Consider the following 27,491-nt stretch of genomic DNA (forward strand, 5'->3'; position numbering starts at 1 on the left):
TTCAGTGAGCACTGAGTCCAGTAGGTATCCAGACCCACTTAGTTTCTTAGGGAGTAAGGGAGGGTGTGAAAGGTCTGCTGGGGTCAGCCTCAGGCCAGGGAGCAAGGTCAAAGCTGCACCTAGGTCAGAGTGAAGCCCTTGGCTTAGGTTCTCCTTCTTAACTCAAAGAACCCAGCTCCCTGGCCATGCTCCTAAAACAAAACACAAAGCTAGAGGTATGTTTGGCTACGTGAATATACAGCCCAAGCAAGCAGAGGCAAGGCATGCTGGGAGGTGGACTGGACACAGCCTCATTGGTCTCTGGCCTGGGACCTCCCACCGCTGGCCATCACAGGCCGGCACACTCTCCCTCCCCACACTGTTTTTGTTCCCTCCTCCAACTGTAGAAACCAAGGCAGAGTTTAGGTGAGGAGCAAAATCCTCATCTACTAATACTCCAGATCTGGCCTCTTGAAGAAATCTGTCCAGGTCCTCACTACATGGCTGTGTCATTTCTGAACCCTGACATGCCTAACAGTGGTTGGAATGACCAGTACTCAGTGATTCTAAAGACTGATTTGGCTGCATCCTCACTGTTCAGAAAGCTCCCTGAGATGGCCTACCGTGTACAGGCTTGGGGAAAAGTACGCTAAGGATGCAAAACCATCTCCTTCCCTTCATTAGCACGCCCCATTTTCCTTCCTCCCAAAAGGGCAAGCACAGCAGCGGAGCACGCAGGGCAAGCACAGGGCCAAGGCCGGGCCCCACCCACCCAGCTGAGCCGGCCCCGCCCACCCAGCTGAGCCAGCCCCGCCCACCCAGCTGAGCCAGCCCCGCCCACCCACAGGCCGAACACCTGGGAGGTCAGCTCTGCTTGCAGCCCTGACTTGGAAGCAAGATTCTGCTGGATGCTGGCCCCTGCCCCAGCAAGGCCTGCTCCATAGGATACAGGCCACGAGGAGAGCCACCTTCTAGGCCAAGCAAGCATTCAAGCAGGCAGCTTTTCTTGTGTCTTGAGCATCTTCCTGGGATAAGGGGTGGGCTGTATATCGCTCTGTTAAAACATGGGAAGCTGGACTGCACCAGGTGAAGGATGACTTGCCCCAGGGTCATCAGTCTTGTTTCTGGACACAAGAGACTCCCCCATCTCAAGGCCAGACACCACCGGGACTGCTTCTCCTTATGCAAACTGGCCACGTTAGAAATTGTGCTTTCTCTTCCGAGACCTGGTAGTCCGTGTTGGGGCTGGTTCTGAGGGGGCTGGTGTAGGGTCCAGCAGGGGTGCCTTAGTCTGGAAAGTGTAGTCAATGGGGGCTGCCCCGTCTGGCCCATGCTGAGATGCCTGAACTGCATCTCGGATCTCCACAAGCGTCTCACACATCTGACCAACACGGCTGTTCAGCTCAGCCACAGCTTGGCTGATGACATGCATGCTGTTTGCCATGTCTTGGTGCACAGTCACCAGCTCCTGGCAGAACTTCTGGAACATTTCAGTCTGATGGGCACGGGCATGCAGGAGATGCCAGTCCAGGCCCATGGTGGGAGAGCTGGGATGTGGCTCTGGGGTCCTGCATGCCTGGGCCTGGAGTGAGGGATGGGGCAGGACCTCTGGCTTACGGCCCAACATCTCGGACTGGTCTGAGGAAGATGAACAGAGCAGTGTGGGCGTGGCCAGGTGGGCCTCCTCCTCTGGAGGATGTAGCAGGGGCATCTGAAGAGGCTGCCGTGAGGGCCCAGGAGCTTTCTCATCTTCATCATCTTGGAGCATACAAGGAGAGGAGGACAGGTGATTAAAAAGGCGGAAAGGGCAGCCCCAGGCACAGGCCCACTTCTGAAGCCCCCTACTGCCCACCCCTCAGACCATACTGGCACCACACACAGAGAAATGCCAGCTTCTAAATCCCTGGGGTATGTAGGTCCAGCATTGGCAGAAGGGTGAGCAGGAGCTGGTCCCCTTCGTCCCACAGAAGCAGCTACATTTCAGGAAAGTAGTCAGTCCAAGGAGACCCCAGTTCCAGTGCAGCTGTGCCAGTCTAAGGACTCATGACTTTGATGGTGCCATCATTTCACTTCCTCCAAAGGGATGATAATGACTGCTCTGCTGAACCCCTGGGGCCCTGGCTGGGCTCTTAGTGGGGTTCCCAGACCTACAGTGCATTGCAGAGCTGAAAGCATTACCCCTGTAAGAAGTTCTAAGCTGCTCTCTTGTGAGTGCCAATCTCCACAAGGGACCTTCAAAGTTGCTTGGGGCCACCTTGTGTTCTTGCTGGAATCCTAACAAACAACTGCAGGGAGATGCCAAATGGCTAAAGATGAGAGGGAAAGGCTAGTGTAGGATTCAGCAGGATTGTGAAGGGTAAGGCATTAGTTCTAATGGCCCGAGGTGGGCCATCATGTGTCTGACATCATAGCCTACCCATGAGTGCTTGATTACACAGGTCAGTGGGTTTCCTGATGCTGGCACAGTGGGAGCCTACTGCTTCCTGAGCATGCTCCATAAATGTCAGCCATCCACTGGGGATGCCAGAAAGGGTGGGAAGGAGCACTCTGAGCTCCCATTACCCCTTTCTAAGCCCCCAGGTCACTACAGCCCCAGCCAGGCTAAGGCTTGTGGCTATAGAAGATTTGGAGGCTCCTGACTCCCATGTTACCTCTGCTAACGTCATCATCTTTCATCCCTAGGAGACAGAGGGGTGAAACATGTAGGATTCAGAAAATAAATTCTTCCGGATGCTGCCTGCTTTGAGGCTTCAGCAAACCCTGGCAGATCCAGGCTCAAGGCTGGTTCTGATGTCTCAGGACCACCTTCATTTTCTGGAAGATTGTTGGCCTCAGCTGGCTAACAAGGAAGTCTGCCTCATCGTGAGCACTCTCTTCTACTCCTGAGGCTGACTTTGTGAGTGGCCACCTGTCAGAGACCTCAGCCAAACAGGAAATAAGCAGATCTCCATGGCAAAGGGCCAGGGAGGAAGTCGGTGAACCACTTTCCTGCTGGCTGAATGCCGGACCCCACAGCCTCCTTGGATCCTCCTGGCCTGCTCACAGGACTCCACTGAGGACAGCAGATGAGAAAGGGTGTGGGTGTGTGAAGAAGCGGGAGGGAGGGAGGAGTGAAATTCCTCAGGGATGGACTGATGGCTCCTCCTCCTGGTGAACTCCAACTAGACAGGCTAAAGTCCCAGGAAGATGGGACACACAGGGAAACACATTGGCTGGGGCAAGGGAGCCAGCAGAGAATGGGGGAAGGGGGCGGGGGGGGGATACTGAGGGGTCAGGGGAGTGGGAGGAGCCCAGCCAGTTTCAGGTGAGCACCAAGAAGCAGGAACTGAACAGAAGCAGATCAAGCTCAGAAGACTGGAGCGTCGAGGACAAAGCAGACAGAGTGACCAGGCAATCATGGAGAAGTCTCTCCCTGGCCTAGCCTGCCACTTGGCTGCTGTGGTGGTCCCCCTCCCCCCACCAGCTACGATGGAGCTTCCCTGGCTTTTGCAGTTCCTGGAACATGCCAAGCGCCTTCCTGATGTGGGACTTGTACATGCTGTTCCCAGCCTGCTCGCCTTCCCTTCCCTCCTCTGCACCTTGAACTAGGCCTGGTTAACTCTTCCTCAACCTTCAAACACATCTTCTTCAGCCAGCCCTGGCCCTTTCTACAGATGCAGCACTCCATCCATGTGCTTCAAAGACATGCGGAGCAGCAGCAACCCCGGTGTGGGCCCGGAAGATCTGGGATGTGCTGGACTGGATGAGGCCTTATCCTTCCTCTACCGTGAACAATAATCTGATTCAAGGAGGCATGGCTAACCTTTTGACACTGAAACACAAAGTCAGCTACAAAGTTTCTGATCCAAGTACCAAACAAACAAACAAAAACCTTGTAGCGTTTTAAACAAGATTATGATCTGGGTTAGGTTGCCTTCATAGCTACGTGCATGTAACCCTTAGGCCACAGGTTGGATTTATCTGAAGCTTGTTTAGTCCTACAAGTGTCTGTGTAGGTTTTAGATGCAGACCTGTCCTTCCTGCTCCTGGCACAGAACGCAGCTCAAAAGTGGAGACAGGTCAGAGGTAAAATGGGGCCATGGAGAGAGGCAGGGCTAAGGGATAGCAGAAGAGGAGGCAAGTCCCACACTCAGCCCATGATACTCACAGCTGGCAGAGGGGCTTTGGGTTCCATCCAGCTCTGCTCTGGGGAAGCCGTGCCCAGCCCTGGCAGCGAGCAGTCCCGACTTGATAGCTCTCTCGTGGGCAGTGAGCAAGATGGGATGGGCATGGCCCCCGATCCCTGGGCCCGACAGTGACTGTCTCATGAAGGCCAGCTTGTCCTTGGTCCTGCGTTTCATGTCATCCCATCTGTGTTTAATATCCTTGATGGAGCGGGGAACCTGGCTGACGGAGGTGACTTTCCGAGCTATGCCTTCCCAAATCTTGTCCCTGTCAGCATGGGACAGCCGCATGGTCTCTCTCCCAAAGAGAACCGCTTCGTGATGGGTCACCTCTGTGACCAGAATGTTCAGCTCCTCCTTGGAGAATTTAGGCTTCCTCTTACGTTCGGCCAGGGGCAGCACATTCCTTGGGTTGAATACCCCACAAAGCATAATTGGGTAAATGACCATAAATGAGGGTGGTCCTCCTCCTTCCCAATCACAGGACCCATCTGAAAAGCCAGGAAACACTGAGCCCCACCACACCCTCTTTCTACAGTGATGCCTTTCCCTCTCTCCTCCTCAGAGGGACGTCAGGAGAAGGTGGTAGGAGTCCAGTGACCGCAGGGCAGGGCTACCCTACCTCACATCAGCCTTGAGTACCAGGGGGTTCAAGCTCACTCAACCTCTGCTGCCTCGTCCCTTCCAGACAAGTTTCTGACGGTTCCATCTATGTACAACAGCCTCACCAACTTAAGGGACTGGAGAAGCAGTTCAGTGGTTAAGGACATTTACTACAGCTCTCTGTTGAGGACTAGGGGTTGAATCCCAGATTCCACATCAGGTAATTCACAAATACCTGTCATTCAAACTCCAGCGGGTCTGTTGACCCTCTTTGGCTTCTGTGGGCATCTGCACACACACACACACACACACACACACACACACACACACACACACACATCCTTCGGTGGACTGCAGCGGCTGTGGCACTGATTGCCCCTGTCCATTATGTTACTTACACACAGAAAGCTTACTCTATCACCTGTGACCTGTTTCCCTTCTTCCAGGGTCTCTCAGATCTCTACTTCCCCATGTGTGTGCAGAGAACAAGCTCTTCTCCCTCATGGAACCACCAGAGGCTCCTCATGGTGTGGCTGCTGTGGTGTTCTAGTTAAGATGTGAGGCACCCAGGAGCATCCAGAAAGGATAACTTTGACTTTGCTGAGGCTCTTCAGCCTGACCTTGCACCTGCTCTGGCTTTAGAAGCCAAAAAGCATCCCAGTTCTACTCGCCTTTCATATAGCTTTGAAACTGGTTCCACCCAGGAGGAACCAGGGTGTTGAGGCAAACTCGGATCCCAACCCGTACCCCTGGATGCTTCCAAAATCACAGTAGTCCCAGCAGAACTTGGTTCCTCCAACTTGGTTCTGAGTCCTCCCAGCCAATCGAGTGTAATCAAATAAAGGAAAGCTCGGGGCTTTGGTGCTCGGCTCAGGACAAAGGCCTTGCACTCAGACAGACTTGTGACTATCCCTGTGCGACCCCAGGGCCTCTGTAAAACTCAGGTGAAGCCTATAGGGTCCTAATTATGCCCCTGTGGGAATTCAGAGTCTTTTTCAGGAGAGATTACTGAACAGTGTGCAATGTTCAATGAGACACTTACCTTTTACCCCTGCAAACCAGCAGTACCCAAGCATGAAGCTGTGCTCATCTAGAGTGAAAGCACTGCCAAAGGCACACATGTCTCACGTGCCCCTGGTTGAGAATTACTGCATGCAGAGCACTTAACACAGAGCTGGCATAGGTTAGCACTCAAGACATGAATACCCTTGTGCCTACCCCTAATTTCATAAAGACGTCAAGCCATGACCTCAGGCCCAAGGCCCTGGCCTGTGACAGCACAACTTAACAAGAGCTCCCAGAAGCAAACCCACACACAAACACAATCACAGGACACATGAGCTAAGACCGACCACCCAGGAGTCACCTGGGGTCAGGACAGGCTAGGGGTAGCAGGACAGAGTCATGTTAATAAAAGTGGGAGCAGCTGATTCCCACCCACTGAACCCAGCCACAGCCACAGGAGCCCTGCTCTGCTTGATCCTGTGTATATTATCAGGAAGAAGTGTGGCTTGCAGGTCTAGAGACACAGGGCCCCAGGCCTCCGTTTGCCACAGATGACATGAATGTGAAGAAGACTTTGTCCTGATCTGGGTCTCAGTTCATCACTGGGGCATGACAACCAGCACAGAGCAATGGCTGTCAGCCTGCATGGCCACAAAAGAGTCATTATTGTGATGCTCTGAACCCATCCCCAACCAGTTACACGGCAGTCCCGGAGTGTTAAACAACGGCCAAGTTGGTTGAGATGAGGCACCGTCTTCTAAGGGGCAGTGGGAAAACCCTTTGCCCAAACAAAATCTCAGAAACGGGACAAAACATGGGATAGGTCAGCTCTCTAAGCCATAGTTTCTGGAGGTCTGCAAGTAATAGTGTCACAGGATGCATCTGATTCACTCTTTCAGCTGTCCTGGACCTGACTGCGGTGACACATGAAGAGGACCAGCCCAGGGCTGTGCTCTCCGTCAGCAGCCTTTCTGCAAGGTTCACGCTCACTTGCTCCAGGTCCTGGGCCCTCAGAAGGCACATATTCCATCTGGAACCTCACACAACATGTCTGTGCCTCTCTGGCTTTTATGTAGTGGCAGGTGTTCCCGTGGGGGTGCAGAGGAGGGCAGGACTGGCCTGGCTACTCTCACAAGTCCATTTGTGTCTGAGCTGATGCTGTACTCAGCATCAGGGATCAACGCACTGTTAAGCCGACCTGGACCTTTGGGCAGAGAGAGAAGAAGGTAGCTAGGAGTATCAAGTACAACTTCTGGTGGCACTTTTAGGGACAGCTGACCATCCCGTAGAGGAGGCCATATGTGTGTGCTGGTTCTGCACCTGTCTAGGGCAGTGGAAAATTGTTGCACTCGCAAGAAGAGGATGAGCACAAAATGCCCTGCAAACCAGCTGCAGCCCGGAGGACATACAGGCGGCAGTGAGGCCATGGAAGGGACCTCTTTATGACTTTCCACTTCTAACCAGCTCCTTTGCATGTGATCAGACTGCCTGAGACATCTCTTGCTGTCCTCATCTCTCCTCTTCCCATCAGTCCCCAAAGGTCACCCATCTGCTATCTGAGAGGCACAGAACTGTACGTGATGGGGTCTTGAATTCATGATGTGGCTGGGCCCCTGGTCCTCAAAGGCCTTCCTTTCCTCTAAGCAAATCTAAATGCCCCATCAGCGCCTCTGGATCCAGATGTAGACCACCAAGTGGTGCTGGCGTTAGGTTGACTTTCTTCCTAATACACACACAGTGGTAAGACCCACACATACCATACAGGCCCGCTCAGAGCATTGATTCCCAACTCAGTGTGGGAAGTGACCCTTGTTCAATTCTCTCCTCTCTCTGCTAGACTTCAAGGATGCTTCCGACACACAGTCCTGGGTCACAGCCTGAGCCAGGGTAGAACCATGCTGGTCAGCAGTCAAGTTTAGCGTGAGCCCCTTGGGAAAGAGAGTCGGAGCTGACAGGAGCTTTCATTTCCATAAAACCATAGGATGGCTTCTGGGTCTTCCCTGGAATGATGTTATCCAGGCACCAAAAATACGCCTTGGAATAAATGTCAGCGGTCCATCCTAGGTTGGGGACATTTTCCTCTTTTCGGGAGTTCTATCAGGAGCCATGGTATGCAGCCCAATACCTGCAGCCTGCTGGTCTGGCCACAGGCTCTCTAGAGCCTGTGATGGAAGCCCATGGGACAGGACACTTCTTCCAGACCCTGTCAGCTGCAGTTCTAGAGCAGCCTGGAGAGAGCTCTGAGATCCTGGAGGCCCCAGATACTTCTTGGGCCCATCCCAGAGGCTGGTGAGGCTCACTGGAGCTGGTAGGGATGGGACTCACCTCATCCAGTTGGCCTTGGTCTCATCCGACCCATCTATGGACTTGTAGCGGTTGTTCTTGTCCACGATCTGGAAAACAGAGAGACTGTCTAAAGTGGGCCATCACGGGAGGGGCGCTCCTGTCTGGCTCCTTACCTGAGGTCCAGGATCCAGCTTCATCCTCAGTCTCACTCTTCCTCTGCCTCCTACACTGTCCACACCACCACCTCAGCTGCTGTTAGGAAGCCCTGCGGCATCCTCTCCACCCACTCCTTTCTTCTCAGAAACCCCGGAGACGACCTGAGAGCCTCTCCCATCTGTGCTGACAGAATGGGAATCCTGGGCAACATGGCCAGGGTCACGGCTCCTCACAGGTACTGGGGCTTGCACGACAAAAGCTGAAGGTGGCCCTTCTCTCTCTGCTGTGTGTGTAGGAGATGAAGGTCATCACTGGGGCCCAGGCACTAGTGATCTAAAAGGGCTCGTCCTCTGCCAAAATTTCAAACACTCAAGATCCTTGAGGTTTGGGGTGGAGCTATGACCAAGTGTCTGTACTCCATAATCATTCTGAGTATTAAAATCCATGGAATTCTAAGTTGTCCCTTACTTTGTGAAGGGCTTAAAAGACAGTTCTGATACAGATATTAAGCTTGGAGGTTAAGGCAGAAAGAGAGATACACTCAGATAAGAAGACACATCAGAGAGCATAGTTGTTGGCTTCTCCAATGGTGTCTCTGGTTTTTTCCTGACCTGTTATAGGCAACCTACTGTTAGTCTACTGTGGTTCTTCTGCAGATAATCAGTCTAGGATCTTTCTGTTTACTGTTTGACATCATTTGCACTGTGTTTGGGAAGCAAAGACTATAAAGTTCTCTTCACTACTTAATGAAAATTAAGTTAATTCTGGAAATTCCTCAGTTTTTATGTTTTTTTAATACAACCTCTCATTTACCCCACCCTCCTATGGTAGAATTTCTATTAAATAAACGTAGAATAGCTCATCGGCCTCTCCGTAGCTTACCCTGTCTTTCAGAGCAGTGTCGGGACATTTCTCAGCGCTCTTTCAACCCACCAGTGGTTTCTCCATTTATTCCAGCTTTGCCCATCCACCAGGGCTTTTCTTTCCTACTCCACTTGTTTATTTGACGATTTGTTTTCATTCTGGTCTGTAGAATTTTTGAGGGACACCTTCACTAGGTACTGGGCTGGTCTTGAACCGTCGCCCTCCCAGGTGCTGGGACTCCAGGCGCTCAGAACCATGCCCAGTGCTTTGCTTCCTTCGTATTGAGCATCTTTCACTCGACTAGTATTTTTCACTTTCAGCGTTATTGACTCTTTTTGAAAATCTACCTCTTTTTTGTTTGTCTCTTTGGGTTCTGCAGTGATAAGATCCGTCCTCCTCATTCCTATGACTTGGTTAGGGTATAAATCACAAAAGACGCACATTTCCTGATTGGGGAAACCTGTTAGATCAAGGCTGGTTCCTGGAGGACTTGGTGGAGCAAAAAAATCACAAGCCCTTTACACTGCTGCTAGCGCTCCACCATTCTCAAAAATGGCAGAACAAACTTTTGTCAGTTGTCATCAGACCATGTGACTTTCGTCATCTCAAGGTTTTCTCATTGAGCTTATGATGAAATTTACATTTATGGTCATAACCTTCCAGGTCTGTACATCTGAGCCTTGCCCAGCTGTCTGATTGACTCTGGCCTGTTATGGTTTGAACATGAACAACTGGGCACATTGGGTTCCTGTGTTGAACGCGTGGTTTTCTGGATGATGGTGCTATTTTGGGAGTTGCTGAGAACTTTAGGAGGAAGATCTACATTCAGGACAATGCTATGATGTGTTTTTTCTTTGTTCCCTGCTTGTTTGTTCACCGTGAGGTGAACACCTTCCTCCACAGGTTCCTACAGCCAGGTTCTGCCTCACCACAAACCTAGGATTAATAGAACAAATACTATGAACTGGGACCTTCAAACCGTGAGCCAAAATAGACTTTTCTTTGTTTTAGCAGTTCAGGTATTTTTCATAGTAGGGAAACATAACGCAGCCTCTCTGTGACCCTCACTCACTGCAGCCTGTTCTGAGGGCCAGTCAGCCCAGCTTGGGTGCATGCCTAGACCCATCTTTTCCATAAGCTTAAAGGAATCATATTCATGAATCATCTCAGAAATGATAAGAGGATAATGTAGCTGACAGCAAGAGCCAACGAAATGCACACCAGTCACTTTCAGCGAAGATCTTTCCCTTTGCTTCGAATAACCCCAAGTTGAGGCAGGAAGATGAGTCAGTGGTTATAGGCACCTGACAACCTGGGTTTAGTCCCCAGATCACAAATGCAGATAGAAAAGAACCAGTTCCTGAGAGCCATCCTCTAACCAAAACATACACACACACACATACACACACACCATATACACAGACACACCTGCCTGCATACAACATACACAAACACACACACACACACACACACTCCAAATAAATAAAAAATTATAAATTCCAAATAAAGACCCTCTCAGCTCCAACTCCTTTTTTACTTTTTCCCTGACAGGACATCCTCAGCACATCCTGAGCCAGTAGGAACCCCCACCCCATTCTGACACATACATTTTCCTCTCCTAAGAACAACATGTGATACTATTTTGCAAAAATCTAGAAAATGTTACAGTCTGGTCTGGAATGTCCCCTGCAGACTTTTGTTTTGACTGTTGGCCCCCTGCTGGTGGCACGATTTTGAAGGGTGCCACTATATTAGAAGACTTTAGGCGCCTAGGTGGCAGACTCTGGTTCCTGGCCCCTTCCCAGCCCCTAAGATGTGAGGTATCTTCACCATTTACACTGTACACTCTGTGGGCACTTCCCTGCTGTGATGGTCTCAATTCCTCTCAAACCTGGGCTAAAATAAGCATTTCTTCCTCTCCTCTTTTCTATTAGGTACTTAATTATAGTCATGCAATAGTAACTAATGTTGGGAGTTCACTGAAATGGCCTCCAAGTGACCACATCCTGTTAAAACGGTTTCTCGCTGAGGTGTGGGTACCCATCCCCCTCTAATCTGTGTGTTTCAGAGTATGTCACTTCTGTGGGCCTTCCTGATTTGAGCTAGCTTTCTCCTGCCACAGCCCTGACCTTCCGTAGCATTAGTCCCATGACATCCCATCACCTTCCTCACGACCCCAGGGATAAAGAACATTTCTGTTGATGGTATGGTATTAGCTGTGAGTCTGATGAGAGGCTCCCTCACCAGGTCCAAAGGAGTGGAGAAGACACAGGTCTCTGACATCCCTAATAGCAGCCCCACTGCCTTACTTAGTGTATATACATGGTAGAATCCTGGCAGATTGATGGATGATAAAACAAAGAGCCTTTTAAGTAAAAAGCAAGGGGGTAACCCCACAAAAACCTAACAGTGTTGATATGTTATTAAAGAAACACTGGGTCAGCCTGTACCAACTGCCAACTATTAGCTTGCTGAACTTCCTTAAAACATCCGTGAGACACATCCATCTTCAAAACATATAAGGCAACACACTTCACATTCTAATTTTTATGTATTTATTAAGATTTATCTATTTATTATAAGTAAATTGTGGCTGTCCTCAGACACCCACAAGAGGGCATCAGATCTCATTATACATGGTTGTGAGCCACCATGTGGTTGCTGGGATTTGAACTCAGGACCTCTGGAAGAGCAGTCAGTGCTCTTAACCACTGAGCCATCTCTCCAGCCCCATCACATTTTTAAAAGGTACCACTCATGGCTGGGCATGATGGTGCTCTGGAGGCAGAAATAGACCATCTCAGTGAATTCAAAGCTAGCCTGGTCTATAGAGTGAGTTCCAGGATAGCCATGGCTGTTACAAAGAGAAACTCTGTCTTGAAACAAAACAAACCAAACCAAACAAAACCAAACAAAATAAAGGAAAGCAAAGCCCTCAGAACTTAGCACTCCTCAGCTGCTACTTTCCCAGCACTGAAGAGAGCTGCCCAGTCCTGTAAGCACTGTTGTGTGCTGGTGTGACCACCTGCTGGTAATGGCCCTGCGGCCAGCATGCATAGCTCCTGTGTAGGTTACCAGAGGGCCCTGAGGCAGTAAATTGGCCCTTTGCTCAGTACTCTTGGAAAGTGATGGGACTTTTACAAGGCAGGGCTAGTGGGAGGTCTTAGGTGCTTATGGAAGGCTAGTCTCTTTCTAGGGGGCACGAGGTTTGCAGCTTGCTTCCTGCTGCTCCCCAGCATAATGTAGGCTGGGGTTAAAACCACCGAAGCCAGGAGCCCAGCTCTTAGCTTGGCCCTCACATGGTCTGTCCCAGCAACAGGCCCTGGGAATGCAACACCCTGGTGGAGACCTTGGCTTACATAATGAGACACAGGACTCCATCCCCAGGACACCCCAGAAACCCACACGTATACCCCACTGTTACCAGCAGGTGGTCACACACCAGCACAGGGCTATGGCCATACTCATAGAATCAGAGGACACGGGTGACACTCTAAACATTCAGCTATGTTCTATTGCTAGAGGAGAGAAGTGGGGTGTTCCTCATTTGTCACAGTAACAAGGTACTGGGAAGATGTCCCCATTGGTAACAGTGCTTGCCAGTCGAATGTGAAGACCTGAGTTCTGTTATGTCTCAGCCCCTTGGACATGCTGCTGAGGTGCCTGTTTAACATATCAGAGTTCTCCCAGTCAGGTTCTCCCAGCATCCCTCAGTCCCTACCTAGGATATGGCTAGCATACCCCGTCCCCACCCTGAATTCTCTAGCTCAGGGGGCTGGGTTGCTCTTCCCTATATAATCCAGCCATTTTGGTTACCTCTCCATTTTTGGACCTCCTAGTGGCTGTACCTGATTCCCCTCTCCCTCTACCTTCCCTCATGTCTGGTCATGCCTCTGACTATGCACTCCCTTTATCTACACTAATTTTTCCCCACCCTACCCAGGAGCACACACTCTTTCCTTTTTAATTTCTTTTTTTTTTCTTTTCCATTCAATTTCAATCCTCAGAACCCAAATAAAAAAGCTGGACATAGTGCTGTGACCTTGTAACCCTGACACTGCAGAGAGGGATGGAGGGTCTTGGGGCTGTTAGTGAGAAACCTTGTTTCCAAAACAAAGGTGAGTGGGCTGGAGAGATGGCTCAGCGTTTCTTCCTGAGGTCCCGAGTTCAATTCCCAGCAACCACCCAGACAGCTACCGTGTACTCATATACATAAAATGAGTGAATAATTCTTAAAAATATACATAAAATAAGTGATTCTTAAAAGTAAATGATTCCTAAAAATATAAATGATTCTTAAACCAAACAACAAAGCCTCTACACATACATACATACATACATACATACATACATACATACATATATACATACATACATACATACATATATACATACATACATACATACATACATATATACATACATACATACATACATACATACATACATACATACATATATACATACATACACATGTGCATGTACACAGGCACAAATACATGAAGTTTAAGATGTGAAGGTCATATGTACTGCAGCTCAGACCTCCCCTCTCCTCCTCCTCTACAAGCTCCTCAGATCAGATGACAGGTGCCCTAGTATATACCAGGACCTCCATGGATGGCAGAGTCTAGTCCTTATATCAACACTGCATGCCTAACACTGCATGCCTAACACTGCATGCCCAACACTGCATGCCCAACACTGCATGCCTAACCCTGCATGCCTAACACTGCATGCCCAACACTGCATGCCCAACACTGCATGCCCAACACTGCATGCCCAACACTGCATGCCCAACACTGCATGCCCAACACTGCATGCCCAACACTGCATGCCCAATACTGCATGTCTAACACTGCATGCCCAACACTGCATGCCCAATACTGCATGTCTAACACTGCATGCCTAACACTGCATGCCTAACACTGCATGCCCAACACTGCATGCCTATATTACGTCTGCCAGCTCATAATTTAGGACCTGCACGTGTGGCCTCAGACAAGTTTTCTCTGTAACTCCACCTTGCAGCCCTTCAGCGCTGAGCACAGCAGAGGGTAATGGTGGGTATCAGCATCATGTCTATGACCAAAAGGCCAAGTACTCCCTCTTGTTACTTCTGCGTTGTGGCGTGGTATATGCCAGTCAACACCAAGTGGCACTAACTACCTTCTGGTCCTTTACAGTTTCAGTGGAGCAGAGAGATGTGATTGGACTGGGAAGGACACGGAAGCTGTGGCTTCTACCTTCTGGGGGATGTCCTGGGCTTAGCTTTACTGCCATTCGGGATGCTGTTCATTCCCACTCCTCAGAACATGCTATCAGAGGAGCAGCTTTAGAAACACAATGGTAAAGACTTAGAATTCTTAGTCTACTGCTTTGAAGAGACACCATGGTCAAGGCCACCCCTGTGAAAGAGAGCAGTTAACTGGGGGCTTACGGTTTAACCTGTTATCGTCAGTCATGGTGGGAACATGGTGACATGCTGGCAGGCGCTGTAGCCGAGAGCTACATCCTGATCCACAGACAGGCAGAGAGAGCATCACCAGGCTTGGTGTGGGCTTTAGAAAGCTCAAAGCCCACCTGCTTTCTCCAGCTAGCCACACTTCCTAATGACTCCAGTCCTTTCACATGGTGCCACTTCCTGGTGACTATGCATTCAAATGTATGAGCCTCTGGGGCCACTCTTACTCAAACCACCACGTTCCATTCCCTGGGCCCCATGAGCTTATAGCTGTATCGTAATACAAAAATGCACTCAGTCCAACTTCAAAAATCCCCACATTCTATCACAGTCTTATCACTCTTTAAAAGTTCAAAGCCTCTTCTGAGATTCATGCAATCTCTTAACTGTAACCCCCCTGTAAAATCAAAATCAAAAGCAGATCATATACTTCCAACATACAAGGGCATATAATACACATTACCATCCCAAAGGGGAGAAGAGTAAGGAAATATTGGGCCAAAACAAGACCAAAACCCAGCAGGATGTGTTCCAAATTCTGCATCTCTATGTCTGATGTCAAAATACTCTTTAGATCCTTAACTTCTTTCAGCTCTGTTGACTGCCGCACACTCTCTGGCTGGGTCCTAACCTAAGAGGTTAGCAGCTCTACTCCACGTGTCTCCCAGGACTCTGACATATCCAACACCTTGGAATCTCCAAGGCAAATCCAGGTTTCAACGGCACAGCTTCACACAATGGTCTCTCTAGGCCTCCACGTAGGGACACTCCTCACATATGCCTGGCCTCAGCAACTTTCCTTAGCTATGAATGGAGATTCCACAAACCCTTTCTGACTCTAAAGCCAGAACTCTGTGGCCAAAGCTGCCAAGTTTGGTTGCTTGCTGGGGCAAGAATTCGGCCCCTCTTTGAATGACATGTGTATCAGCTTGCTCTTGTGGGTGCTTTCCCTCACTGCTGAAGCCTGCTGTCGGTTTCTTTTCATAGTTAGAACCTTAGCTGGGTGGGTCCTATCCTGAGGTCACCAAGACCTTTATTGCTTTTAGTATCGGGCTTTTCTTTATACATTTTTCTCCCTGGGCACAGAACCTGCCTCAGACATCACATTTCCTGGTGCTTTCTTTCACAAAATATATTTTGTATTTCTGGTTGTACAGTTTGCTCCTTCTCATTATAGGTCTGCAAGAGTGATTACCAATAACTACACATACAATGAAGACTCGAAATCTCCTCAACCAGTGCCATCAACACAAAACTCAGCTTAGCCTCGGGCAGATTTTTAGGACAATGGTAAATCAGTTACAATCTTTGCCAGCATCTTATAGGAGAGGTTTCTAGGACACTTCTAATGTTCTTCCCATCTAAAACTCCTTAATCTAGGTCCTCACAGTTCAGACTGCCCAGCTCTGTCTTCCATGATCCCATTATGGTGGCCCAGTTAGCCCCACTTACAAGCATCCAGATGCTTTTCTAGCCCCAAGTCCCAAAGTCTTCTATGTCCCCCAGCAAACATTATAATAAACCTATCACACCTATACCCTAGGCCCTGGTACCAATGACTGTCTTACTGTTCTATTGCTGTAGAGAGACACCATGACCAAGACAAGTCTGATGAAAGAAAGCATTTAATGGGGAGCTTTCCTACAGTTTCAGAGACTTAGTCCATTGTCATTATTCTCATGAAGCCATGGGGACTTCCTTTTATTGTTCTAAAACTGCTATTGATAACATTTCTGTTTGTAAAAACACCTTATTGGGTGGTTTTGATTGACTCGATTGGCACAGCCTTTGATGAGTCTGGGAAGAAGTGCACATCTTGGCACATCAGCCCAACCCATGCCTAACCTACTTCTGCCTTAACGGTCATTGTTACGGCGACTCCTTGAAGTATCTGCACTGCCCTCGGCAGTTCTGACACGCAGTGCATTCCAGGCCTGAGCTCTACAGTAACCTCAAGGACCTGTCATCTTACATGACAGACACCTGGTGCTTTGCTTCCCTGTGCCCCAGCCCTCAGCAACTGCCAGACGTTCTGTCTCCGCCTCTCAGAGTTTCGTGATTTCTGATTTTTCCTAGAACTGTTGTGGAGTGGATTTCTTTACTTCTGTGTATTCACTGCCATAAACACACACACAAAATATTACATGTGCGCATGCATGCGTGTGTGTGTGTGTGTGTGTGTGTGTGTGTGTGTGTGTGTGTGTGTCTAGCCCTGGAGATGTGTTAAATAAGGCCTATTCACTTGAACCCAGATCTTGTATGCAGTCTTCACCATCCTTGTCTCTTTGTGAAGCCACTTGAAGTTGGCCAAGGACAATCAAAGCAGCCTGTCACCTGCCCACCACCACAGGCACCAGGCCCACTGCACATCAATATTTATAGCTCCCAGGTGTCTTCCAGAGGCTGTGTGCTTGTGAGAGAAGAGATGACAAGCTCAAAGCTGTACTTCCAGTCATTTGGAGAACAGTCCGAGCCCTCTGGCCACATTAGACAGTCCTTCCCCTTAAGGGTCCCATGGTTCTGCCTGAGAAGAGTAACTGATCCCACAGAACCAGTGTCAGTACCAACCACCCACCCCTTCCTCAGGGTGAGGAGCAGGCTCCCAGGGAAGCAGAGGACATTTTCAGGTCCTAAGGTAGACCTTAAGAAGTATATGAGGTGGGACTCACAAGGACGGCTTGGAGCAGGAAGAGTCTTGAGCAAACCTAGAAGAATCTGCCTGCCCTACAGGTAACACAAGTGCAAACTGGAATGGCCGAGGGAAAAAGCAAACAAGAAATGTGAAGTACCATACCATGTTTTAGAAGGGTTTCCAACAGAATGGAGTCATATCCTGGCGACTCTGTAGTCACAAGGACTACTGATCCTGCACAGGGTACTGTGTCACAAAGCTGGGATGCGGGGAAGAGGAAGTGACCTGATCTGGCCCACTCCAGAAAATACTGATGGCTGTGTTTCATGACACTGAGGTAGCTTGTGTCACTCAAGGGTTGATTATGCAATATTAGTTATTATTACTTGTCATTAGACAGTGGCCAAAGGACAGATACACACTGTCTAAGTAAATAAAATCTTCCTTCTGGCAAAGCTCCTAAGCTCCTCATGGTGGTAACAGTAATCAAAGCCAGGGACAAACACAAGGAAAATAAAGAGATTACTAGGAAATTGTCTTGGTGGATAAAGTGCCTGCTGCACAAGTGGAGTTCACATCCCCAGACTCCATGTAGAAGCTGGGCATGTGTGACAGTACTCAGGAAGCCAAGCAAAAGACCCTGCCTTGGTAAATGTAGTGGGGAACAAATGAAGAAGACAATGAATGTTTGCTTCAGGCCTCCATGGCATGCACACATATGTGTGCAAAACACATGCACATCACACACACACACACACACACACACACATGCGCGCGCGTGGACACACGTACGCATAACACAAAGTTATGAGCATTCCGACCCCAGAGACTCTAACAACTTTACCAGAAGCACTATCTGTGAAGCTATTGTGTGTCATGTCCAAATGATTTTGTGGGTCTCAACTGTGCATGGCAAACTCACTCTAGTTCTTTTTTTATTGCCGCCTTTCCCTCCCCATACCCCCTAATGGGAAAGACACGGCACTGCTGTGGGGAAAATGCATGATCTGAGCTGGCAGGAAGTGAGGAATGAGATCAGTTGAAACTGTGGGGCATCCTGTGCACATTCTATTGGCCTGCGCGATCTAGTAAGCATCACTCTCAGGAAGGAGAAAAAGGAGGCTAAGAAGTCTGACCACAGTGTGTCCTTGAATGGCTCCAGGGGAGGCCTTCATAAGGGCATTACTCCTATGAGAGACGTTGACAAGACAGCACTGAACACGGAAACATGCCAGGGGTAACAACCTGGAGTGACATAGGACAGGACAGCCAACCACTGATGACACATCCAGTACGCCTTCACCCCATTTCCACATACCCCTGTGAACTAAGAATGGCTTTTGAACCTTTAAAAAAAAATAAACGTTTTTGAATGCTCTTAAAAATGTTTTTCTTCATGTAAATTTACTTTTATGGATTTTTACATGAATATGAAATTCAAATTTCATTTAAAAATCACATACAATTCAGATTTTTAGACCCTAGATGAAATTTTATTGGAACACAATTTACACTCCCTCATCCCTAGCTCGTCTGGGGATGCTTCTGCAATGCAATGGGCAGAAACTGGGTGCTTCGTGGCCTCTAACTAAAAACATAAAGACTTATTTTTACATGTGTATGAGGTTGTCTGGAGAGGCCAGAAGAAAGTGCTGGAGTGATGGACAGTTGTTAGCTGCTGCAAGTCATAGGTGCTGGGAACTGAATTTGGATCTTCTAGAAGAACAGCAAATGCTCCTAACTGCTAAACCATCTCGCCAACCCCTTAAACTACATTATGAAATGCTTGGATTATACCTATACACACAGACCCATATACACGCAACTATAAATACAAGCATAAATGTTACAAGCTGTTGCAACAGGTGGTTTGGGGTTAGGCTTTCCAGCTCTATTTTCTTCCCTTAGCCTCCTCGGTATTCAGAGTATAGGTATGTCCACCACACCAAGCTCTTTGAAACTTTTGTAGTTAAGACTTAGTAGAAGTTAAATAAAAAACGCTCAAAAAGAGCTCTTGTTCAGGATGGGGAGACGCAGGTGGCCACATGAGCCCGAGGACGCAGTTTGAACCCCCAGAACCCACAAAGAGCAGCGCACGGTGATGCTGAGGAACAAGAAGAATCCTAGGGCCCACTGATGAACCACTTTAGCCCATCAATGAAATTTGGGTTCGAGAAGAGAAAACACTGTTTCAGAACATAAGGTAGAGGAAGACCAAGGAAGACACCCAAAGTCAGTCTCTGGCCTGAACAGCACACACAAAAGTGCACACACAGATACTCACACATACACAATCACAGGCAAAACACTTGTTCACCTGTATACACCCACACACACATTCCAATCTCTCCAGTGTCCCCTCACCCGATGGACAAGCCTGAGGTTCTGTGCTTCTGTGAACCCCCTGAGACAGCAGATAGACGTCCGACTCCAGGCCACATCGTGAGACTCCAGGCTTGCTGATTCTTTCTTCTCTCAGTTGTACCACCCCACTGAGTTCTGTTTTACACACCTTGCTCGGCTGCCCTAAATCCTCTATGGAACAAAACATGGACTGGATGAAAAACTTAAAATAGAAACCTCTGCTGGCTCCTCTTTCTTCTGCCTCTTTTCCAAACCACAGGGTTACACAGTGGTTCTAAGCGTGTGTCTGCGGTGCTCTCCTAGCCCACAGCATCTGTTGGGGAGGTGTGGTGTGGCGTGGGGGGCTGGGAGACTTTGATCCATGATTTACAGCATGATAAATTCCACTGGGCTGAGAGAGCAGAGAAAGGGGCGTATTTTGTCTCAGCAGCCAGAACAGAGCATGAAGCTCACTCCAGGGCAGCCAGGCAGTGGCCCACTGCTCCCCTCCCCCCCACCCCCAGCAGAACGACAAGACACCACGGTACAGAAGGAACATGGTAGAATCAGAGGAGCAGTACTGTAAGTGGGGAGTCCACCCCTGGACAGGTGTTACATGGTTCAATAAACACTAAGGGTTGTGTTTACTATGATCGGGCCCCATTCCCACTGGAGTGCCATGAACACGTATCATTGAACTATTGTGCAAAAAGTAGTGTGTGTGTGTGTGTGTGTGTGTGTTGTTTTTTCCCAAGACTACTTTATTTCACTTTTTTTTTTTTTCTTGAAACAGGGCTTCTCTCTGGCCCAGAGCTCACTCATTTGGCTAACGTGGCTGGCCAGGGAGATTCAGGGATTTGCAGGCCTCCACTTCCCCACTGCTGGGGTTGTAAGAGCTAGCCACCACAACATGCTTTTCCATATGAGTTCTACGTCTCAAACTCAGGTCCTCATGTCTGTACAGCAAGCATTTAGTGACAGGGCATCTCTAACCTCAAACACGTCTTCTTGGACAAGGCCAGGGCTTCTGAAACCAGGAAAAAAAGGATAAGAAAAAGATGGTAACCAGGAAAGCTTAGGAGCAGAATTTGACCAACGAGTGAAGCTCGTTTATGATGCAGGGGTTCCAGATTCTGGCCCCAAATCAGCATCATGATCCAGGTCTTTCCTTTCCTTTCTTACTTATCATTTGAGTAGGACAAGCTGCTCCCTGGGCTCGCAGTGAGGTATAAACAGTTGTTCCTGGCATATGTGGGCGCATACATGTACACATACACACAGAGAGAAACACAGAGACATACACATACATAGAGACACACAAACACACATATACACAAATATACAGATACATACATATACAGATACACATACACACATATACAGATACACATATATATACAGACACACACACATATATACAGATATACACATGTACAAATACAAACACATATACAGATACACACACATACACACACAGAAAGAGAAGTTCCTGCTATCTTGAGCCTTTCTGGTCTTTTCTCTTTAGGTCTCTGGTATCGATTACTACTTGATATTTGGAAGGTCAAAGGCCCACTATGTGGCCTAGCCTCCTCCCTTTGTCACCTTCCACATTTTAGCAGAAGTCCCTGACCCACAAGCCTCCTCCGTTAGTCTAAGAGCATCCCTGCCTCCTGGATGAGAAGACCAAAGAGGACATGGCTGCTCCTAAGGGGATGAGGTATTTATTGTACATATAAGGGAGAACACAGGTAGAAGCATCAGGAACGATCCAGACTGAAGCCGGCCATGAGAAAGGGTGGGGGAGAGAACCAGGGAGGAAGAGACAGGAACCAGAAGCCAAGAGGCCAGGATCAAAACCAGAGACTAAAAGGATCTCTCAGCTAAAATGGCTGAGTTATAGAGGAAAGAGAAGCTGGGGAAGGGGGTTCAGCTCAGCCCTGGGCTGAAGAGTTAGGGGTGGAGGGATGGATAGGGGCGGTATACCAGCCAGAAAACTATGAAACAGGTAGTGACTGAGGGAGACTGGCAGCCAGAGTCCATTCTGATATGTTAATAGGCACCTTAGTTTGCTGTTTGTCCCACGTTTGAGACCTAACACCTCCCAGTCTCTTCCACTTCTGGGAGGTCAACAGAAACCATGAATTAATTGACTCTGAAGCTCTTGTCTTCCTCCATGGAAGAATTTTCTAACTACCTTGAACCCAGCCAGAAAACCTAAGATCTGGGGACAAGAACAAGGACAGTATGAGGCCTATCTTAATCTCATTCCTGTCATAAAATACTGACAAACCTAACTTAAGGGAAAAAGCGGGGGGGGGGGGGGTCATTTGGCTTACAATCCCAGAGTCTATCATATTGGAGAAGTCACGTGGACAAGAGCTCTAGGAAGCTGGTCCAGTATCCTGCCTAGGGAATGCCACCACCCAAGATGGATCTTTCCACATTGATCAACCTATCAAGACAATCCCCAAAGGCTCAATAATCTCCTAGAAGCCTGTCTCCTAGGTGACTCCAGATCTTACCAATTTGGCAATGAACACTAATCTTCAAAGAGCCATTAACTAGCCCACCACACCCACCTACCTACCCTGGGCTGCCCCTTAGTGATGGAAAATGTGCTGATCCACCCCTTTCTATACTCAGCAGCTTCTGAAGAACCTTCCAGAGGTGCTACAAATGCATGTATGATGGTGTTCTCACCTCCTATTTCTTTCCAAAGCACTCCTCCTGCTGGCCCTAAGAATGCTTTCTTTCTAACAACAGCTCCCCTGACCCTCCAATCACCACCCACCTCTCTTATCTCTCTTTTTCACTTCTGAACTCTAGCAATTTCTGAGAAGTCAAGTCTTCTACAGGCTACCTCTATGCTAATCAGGTGCCTCGCTCCAACACTCTCCGGAAGGGAGCTACTGATAAGCCTTTGTTGTGGGTTGAGGTCCTGGGAAGTGCAAACCACTTAGCACTGCCCCCCCCCCTGCCTTGAGGTACCAGTAGCATGCCTCCCCACTCTGAGCTGTCAATATGGCCAAAGACCATATGGGCCCAAGATCCCAGGTTGAGGCCTACCGCTCCTATAACGCAACAATGGTTTTGTGGGCACAAGATCCAATAGACACTTCTGGGCCCTGATCCTGGGCTTCCTAGCAGCTGAGACACCACTGGCCCTGCAGTCTTTGTAGGCCTCTCTTGCTATGTAGGCAGGCCCCTCTCCAGGCCTGCTTTCCTTCAGTGCAGCTCCCTCCCCTCATGCTCCCTTCTGGACTGTTAACTGTTGAAGTCCCTTGATGCTGAGGCAGGGCCCCATCCACTTCCACTAGCAGCCTGTCATTGTAAGTCACATCTCTATACTCTCTCTGCATGTCCCAGAACTGTCTGCGGACATCGCCACTCGACAAGACCAACACTGGGATTTCAGTTATTCTCAGCCGGCTCTCCACCTGGCAGTCTTCCCTTCAGAAGTGCTCCATGGGAGGCAGGGAGGACCTAAGCTGACCTTGATACATGGCTCCCTTACTGAAGCCATCCCACCCTGACTGGCCTTCATCCCCTATCTAGTCCTCAAGTCCATCCTTCTGCCTCTATGTCTCTGTCCCTGTCTCCACCCATGCTACCTCCACACACACACACCACCACCACCACCACCACCACCACCACCACCACCACCACCACCACTACCACCACCACCACTCTAAACACATATACACAGAGCAAAACAATTAAATAAACAGCCAAACTAAAGTTATCTGGTCATTCATCATCATTTGAAACAACCTGGAAACTTCCCAGCATCCTTCACAGAGTGAAGTCTGCATGAGACCCCCCTGGAAAACCTCCATACCTTCTCCAGCACCACGGTTGCTGTTCAGACACAATGTGGGCCCCTTCCTGCTACAGGGTCTTTGTTCATGCCGGTCTACTGATCTGATAACTCTCACCGACGTGTGTTTTGGTAATGTGATGGCTATTCTTTTTTTTTTTAAAGATTTATTTATTTATTTAATTTATACAAGTACACTGTTGATATCTTCAAACACACCAGAAGAGGGCAATGGATCCCATTACAAATGGTTGTGAGTCACCATGTGGTTGCTGGGAATCGAACTCAGAACCTCTGGAAGAGCAGCCAGTGCTCTTAACCACTGAGCCATCTCGTCAGCCCCAGTGATGGCTGCTCTTAATTGTCAACTTGACTACATATGGAACTAAGTGAAACCCAAGAATTGAGGGAAACTCTTGTGAGGGATTTTTTTTTTTCTTAATTTGGCATGGGGGATCCACTTATCTGGATCTTTGAGCCAGAAGCCTATATTAGGATGTGGAAGAAGAAAGATTTTGTTCTTTGCCTGCTTGCCCTCGCCTTGCTAGCAAGGCCACTCCTTCACTGGCATTGGAGTCTGCTACCTCAAGATTCTAGTGAGTACTGAAGGCCGGATGAGACATCCAGCCTCACGGACTGAACAACTACTTGATTCGTGGGACCTTCCTTTCACACACAGCCATTGTTTGATTAGCTGGACCACACTCATTCTGATAAATCATATATATAATTTATTATATACATACACTCGCACACACACATGCCACACACACATACATACACATACATATACAAACACACACATATATGGGAGGGAGAGGGAGATTCAGTTTATCTGTTTCTGTGAAGAGCCCTGACTAATACAGATGACCAGCTCAGCATCTGCAGGCCTCTTCTGTCCTCAGTCCATGTGGATTTCCCTGGTTCTTCACTCTCTTCTAGTGTCTTATCTCACAACTACCAGTAGTTTTATGTGCACTTCATTGTCTTTGGTTAGTTCCATCTCCTGCCCATGAAGGTAGCATTTATACCTGATCTGGCCTGCCTTGGGCCTAGCACCTAGCACTCTCTCAGAGAGGCATACGTATGCTGTAAACGGCCATGCTGCTTTCCTATGCCCCACCCACTGCTCACCTCTCCCCCAGAGCAGTCCTAGGAACCCCTCGTGTTTTTGAAAGCCCTTACTCTTCACTTTGGCACCCTAGCTGTCCCACCAGCCACAGGGCTCTCCCTCCTGAACCTCTCAGAATCGCCCACCTCTGGACCTCAAGTCCTCACTAGGCTCACCCGGGTGAACCTTCGCCCCAATATCTTCCCTTAGTCAAGACGTCCTGTGCCACAACCAGCTACAGTTCTGCTTGGCCACCATCACCAGCTTCCCTGAGCCCTCCGTCTTGGGAGATTTATCTTGCTCAGCCCCCACCCCCACCATCCTCTCTGCTAATCTCCACTGCCACCATGGCCAACTTCTTTCCCATCTCTCCCGTCCACATGGGATGAGGTTCTATCCCCTTCCAAGACCAGCTGTGCCTCATCCTTCAGTGCTTACTCTGAAGAAACCCAGCCTTCAACCAGGCCAACAGCAGTAACATCAAGCAATGATAAATGCTTTAGTGACTTAGAAATCACATTCCCAAGAAAGGGGCAAGGCCACCTGGAATCATCTTCACTGGTAGCTCTTATTAGCCTGTGTCACAAAACAGGCACAGAGAAGAAAGTGATACATTTATACACTCAAGGCCATTAGAAAGTACACAGTAAAGTTTGCTGACATTCCCTATACAGGCTCCAGGTACCACAAACACAATGTCCCAAAGTGCTCCCCCTCTGGTGGCAACAATCACAAGTGCATGCTTGTCTGATGCTTGACTTTCCAGGAGAGCTCTGGCTCTCAACAATGGGAACCATGCCTGTATTTCAGAAGGCCTTCCTTCCAGTACCTGGCATGCCCATTTTCTGAGCAGAATATCATGTTCTATGGCCCTGCAACCCCCAACTACAGGTCTTCCACTCTGGAAGAGGGGTTGGCTGAGGTCTTCGTAAATACCTCGTGGTATTTATATGACACAGCCATATGCACACAGGAGGACACTTAGGAAAATCAGTCTTAAGTATCTGATGACGACTCATCTGCTTGGTGCCGAGGTAGGGTCCCTTAGCATGGCCTTTAAACACCAAAGGGTAAAAGCCACATGGCTGGACAAGAGGATAACAAGACCCTTCATTCATGTGTGTTGCGGTAACCTCCCCAACCAAATAAGCCCGTGCAAAGAAAACACAACTCAGTTAATATGAATACAAGCTGTGCGCCTAGACCGGGCTGATCTACCACTACACTACTCTGTTCCCCAGCTATGAGATCCCTTATAACTGCAGTTTCTCCAGGCCACTTGCTTCAGCTCCATCTTCCTTCCACCTCCTCTTCCTCCACTGACCCCCTGTTTTCTCTGGCCTCCCCCTCAAACCTTTTAGCTCCCTTCCCCTGCCCAATCACCAGCTCTAGCCTTTATTTTACAAGTTAAAATGGGAAGAGGGTTCCAATGAAGTCACCTGAGTACGTGACTAGGCAGCCCTTCTTGGGGAATTAGGATCAAAATTCAAACAGCACCAGGGCAATCCACAACACACACGTCCATAGGCAGCCGCATACAAGCACTTGTGCAGGCATAAATTATCACCTGACTGTTTCCCCAAGCCCCAGGTCAACCTCTCCCCGGGAATAAATGGTACAGGGGACACTCACCAGCCATGAGAAGAAGCCAGCTGACTTGTCCTGGGTAGAGATCTGCCCCTCATAGGGACCAAAGATGTGGCCCTTGGGGACCACCTCACTTATGCACCGCACGTCACTCTCCCCACCAGCTTCCTTTACCACCTCCATGCCCTGAGGAATGGTGAGGGCTGCCCGATCTGGGATGCCCACAGGCACTGGTGTGTCGGACACAAACACAGGGGGACCGTGGTTCGGACATTCATCCACAAAGTATTCTTGGCAGGACTCGCAGACTGAAAGGAATGTGAAGAAGAGGGAAAGTTCAGTACAGGTGGGATATAAGAACCGCCCCCCTTCTGGCTAGGGAAACACTGGGGGCCACTTGGAGCAGTAGAAAACACACTGCATGTGGCTCAAGTCTACCAACCCTAGATCTGCCCAACCAGCTGCAGTCCCCCATCCATCAGAAGCAATAACCTATGATACTCCCTGGGGGGTTGAAGGACATGCTACTAATGTCAAGGCTTCTGTCTCAAGTTTTAAAAAAAATGGGTTTGGGGTCATGTGTACATCTGTGGACTCTAAGACCCTGCTGCTGAACCCTGATGTGTCCCAGATGAATACCTCTCACTGCAACTCTGGCACAATGACCCAGGGGCAGAAGGGATAAGGGGTGAGGGGAGGAGTCACCCAGAGCCTCAGCTCCACTTACACCAGAAGTCCACATGCTGGAAGCTTTTGGTCACAATGAGGTCACGCTTTCCCTTCAGTTTCTTGGGTTCAACTTCCAAGGAAGATGGTTCCAGTCTCTGAGAGCTGGTCAGGGCAAGGGCCCACAGGAAAAAAAAAAAAGCAAGACATCAGAGACAACCCAAGAGGCAGACAGACTGACCAGGACAGAGTTGCAGGTGAGCAAAGAACTCCCACAGGCTGTTCGCTGTAGGGACTCCTGACAGGGCCCTGGGCAACTCTGCCCTAGTGCATCTAGTGCCTGCTCACCTCTGACCCCAGAAGCTGTACAGTAAGGAAGGCTAGCATTCAGTAAGAACATCCCCTGGGTCCCCAACCAACCCAGCACAGCCACCCACCTCCCGTCCTCAAGTCACCACCCAGGGGCCTCACCAGGGCTGGCCATACTCCTGGTCCCGGAGTGGTGAGCAGACCTCTGTCTTCACTACGGTCACCATGTCCCCTACAGCCGCCTTGGTGTGGGCCAAGCACTCCTTCATGTTCTCAGTCATTCTGTCCTGGGGACAGGCAAGGGAGGTGGAACCAGCACAGGAAGAAGATGAAAGAGACAGGGGAAGAGGGGTGAGTGGCTGGGAGAGCAGGGGTCCCTAGGAGTCTGGTTACCCTCCCTGCCATCCCCAGAGGAAGCGCTTGAGAACTCAGACAACAAAAACAGCTGTAGCCTGGCCAAGAGGAAATGCCATTTCTATCCCTGGCTGGTCCTGGGGACGACTGGAGCC

At 49.1% G+C, this 27,491-nt stretch overlaps 1 protein-coding gene across 3 annotated transcripts in view; it reads right to left on the reverse strand.

Moving 5' to 3' along the window:
* PRDM11 (PR/SET domain 11) overlaps positions 1 to 27,263 on the reverse strand; it is a gene marked incomplete at both ends in the record, with an annotated part of 39,707 nt that extends 12,444 nt beyond the window's left edge. For 2 of the 3 annotated variants that reach the window (XM_080931575.1, XM_080931574.1), the window contains 4 exons: positions 8,076 to 8,143; positions 26,053 to 26,315; positions 26,735 to 26,838; positions 27,145 to 27,263. In XM_080931575.1, the coding sequence (XP_080787701.1) occupies positions 8,076 to 8,143; positions 26,053 to 26,315; positions 26,735 to 26,838; positions 27,145 to 27,263 (554 nt within the window). Of the gene's footprint in view, positions 1 to 1,177; positions 1,738 to 4,126; positions 4,549 to 8,075; positions 8,144 to 26,052; positions 26,316 to 26,734; positions 26,839 to 27,144 lie in introns of those variants that run through there. The other variant, XM_080931576.1, reaches the window with a different exon arrangement.
* Between the last annotated feature and the right edge of the window lie 228 nt (positions 27,264 to 27,491).

The sequence above is a fragment of the Micromys minutus genome (genome assembly GCF_963924665.1).
Source record: "Micromys minutus genome assembly, chromosome: 17".
In the NCBI taxonomy this organism is placed as follows: Eukaryota; Metazoa; Chordata; class Mammalia; order Rodentia; family Muridae; genus Micromys; species Micromys minutus.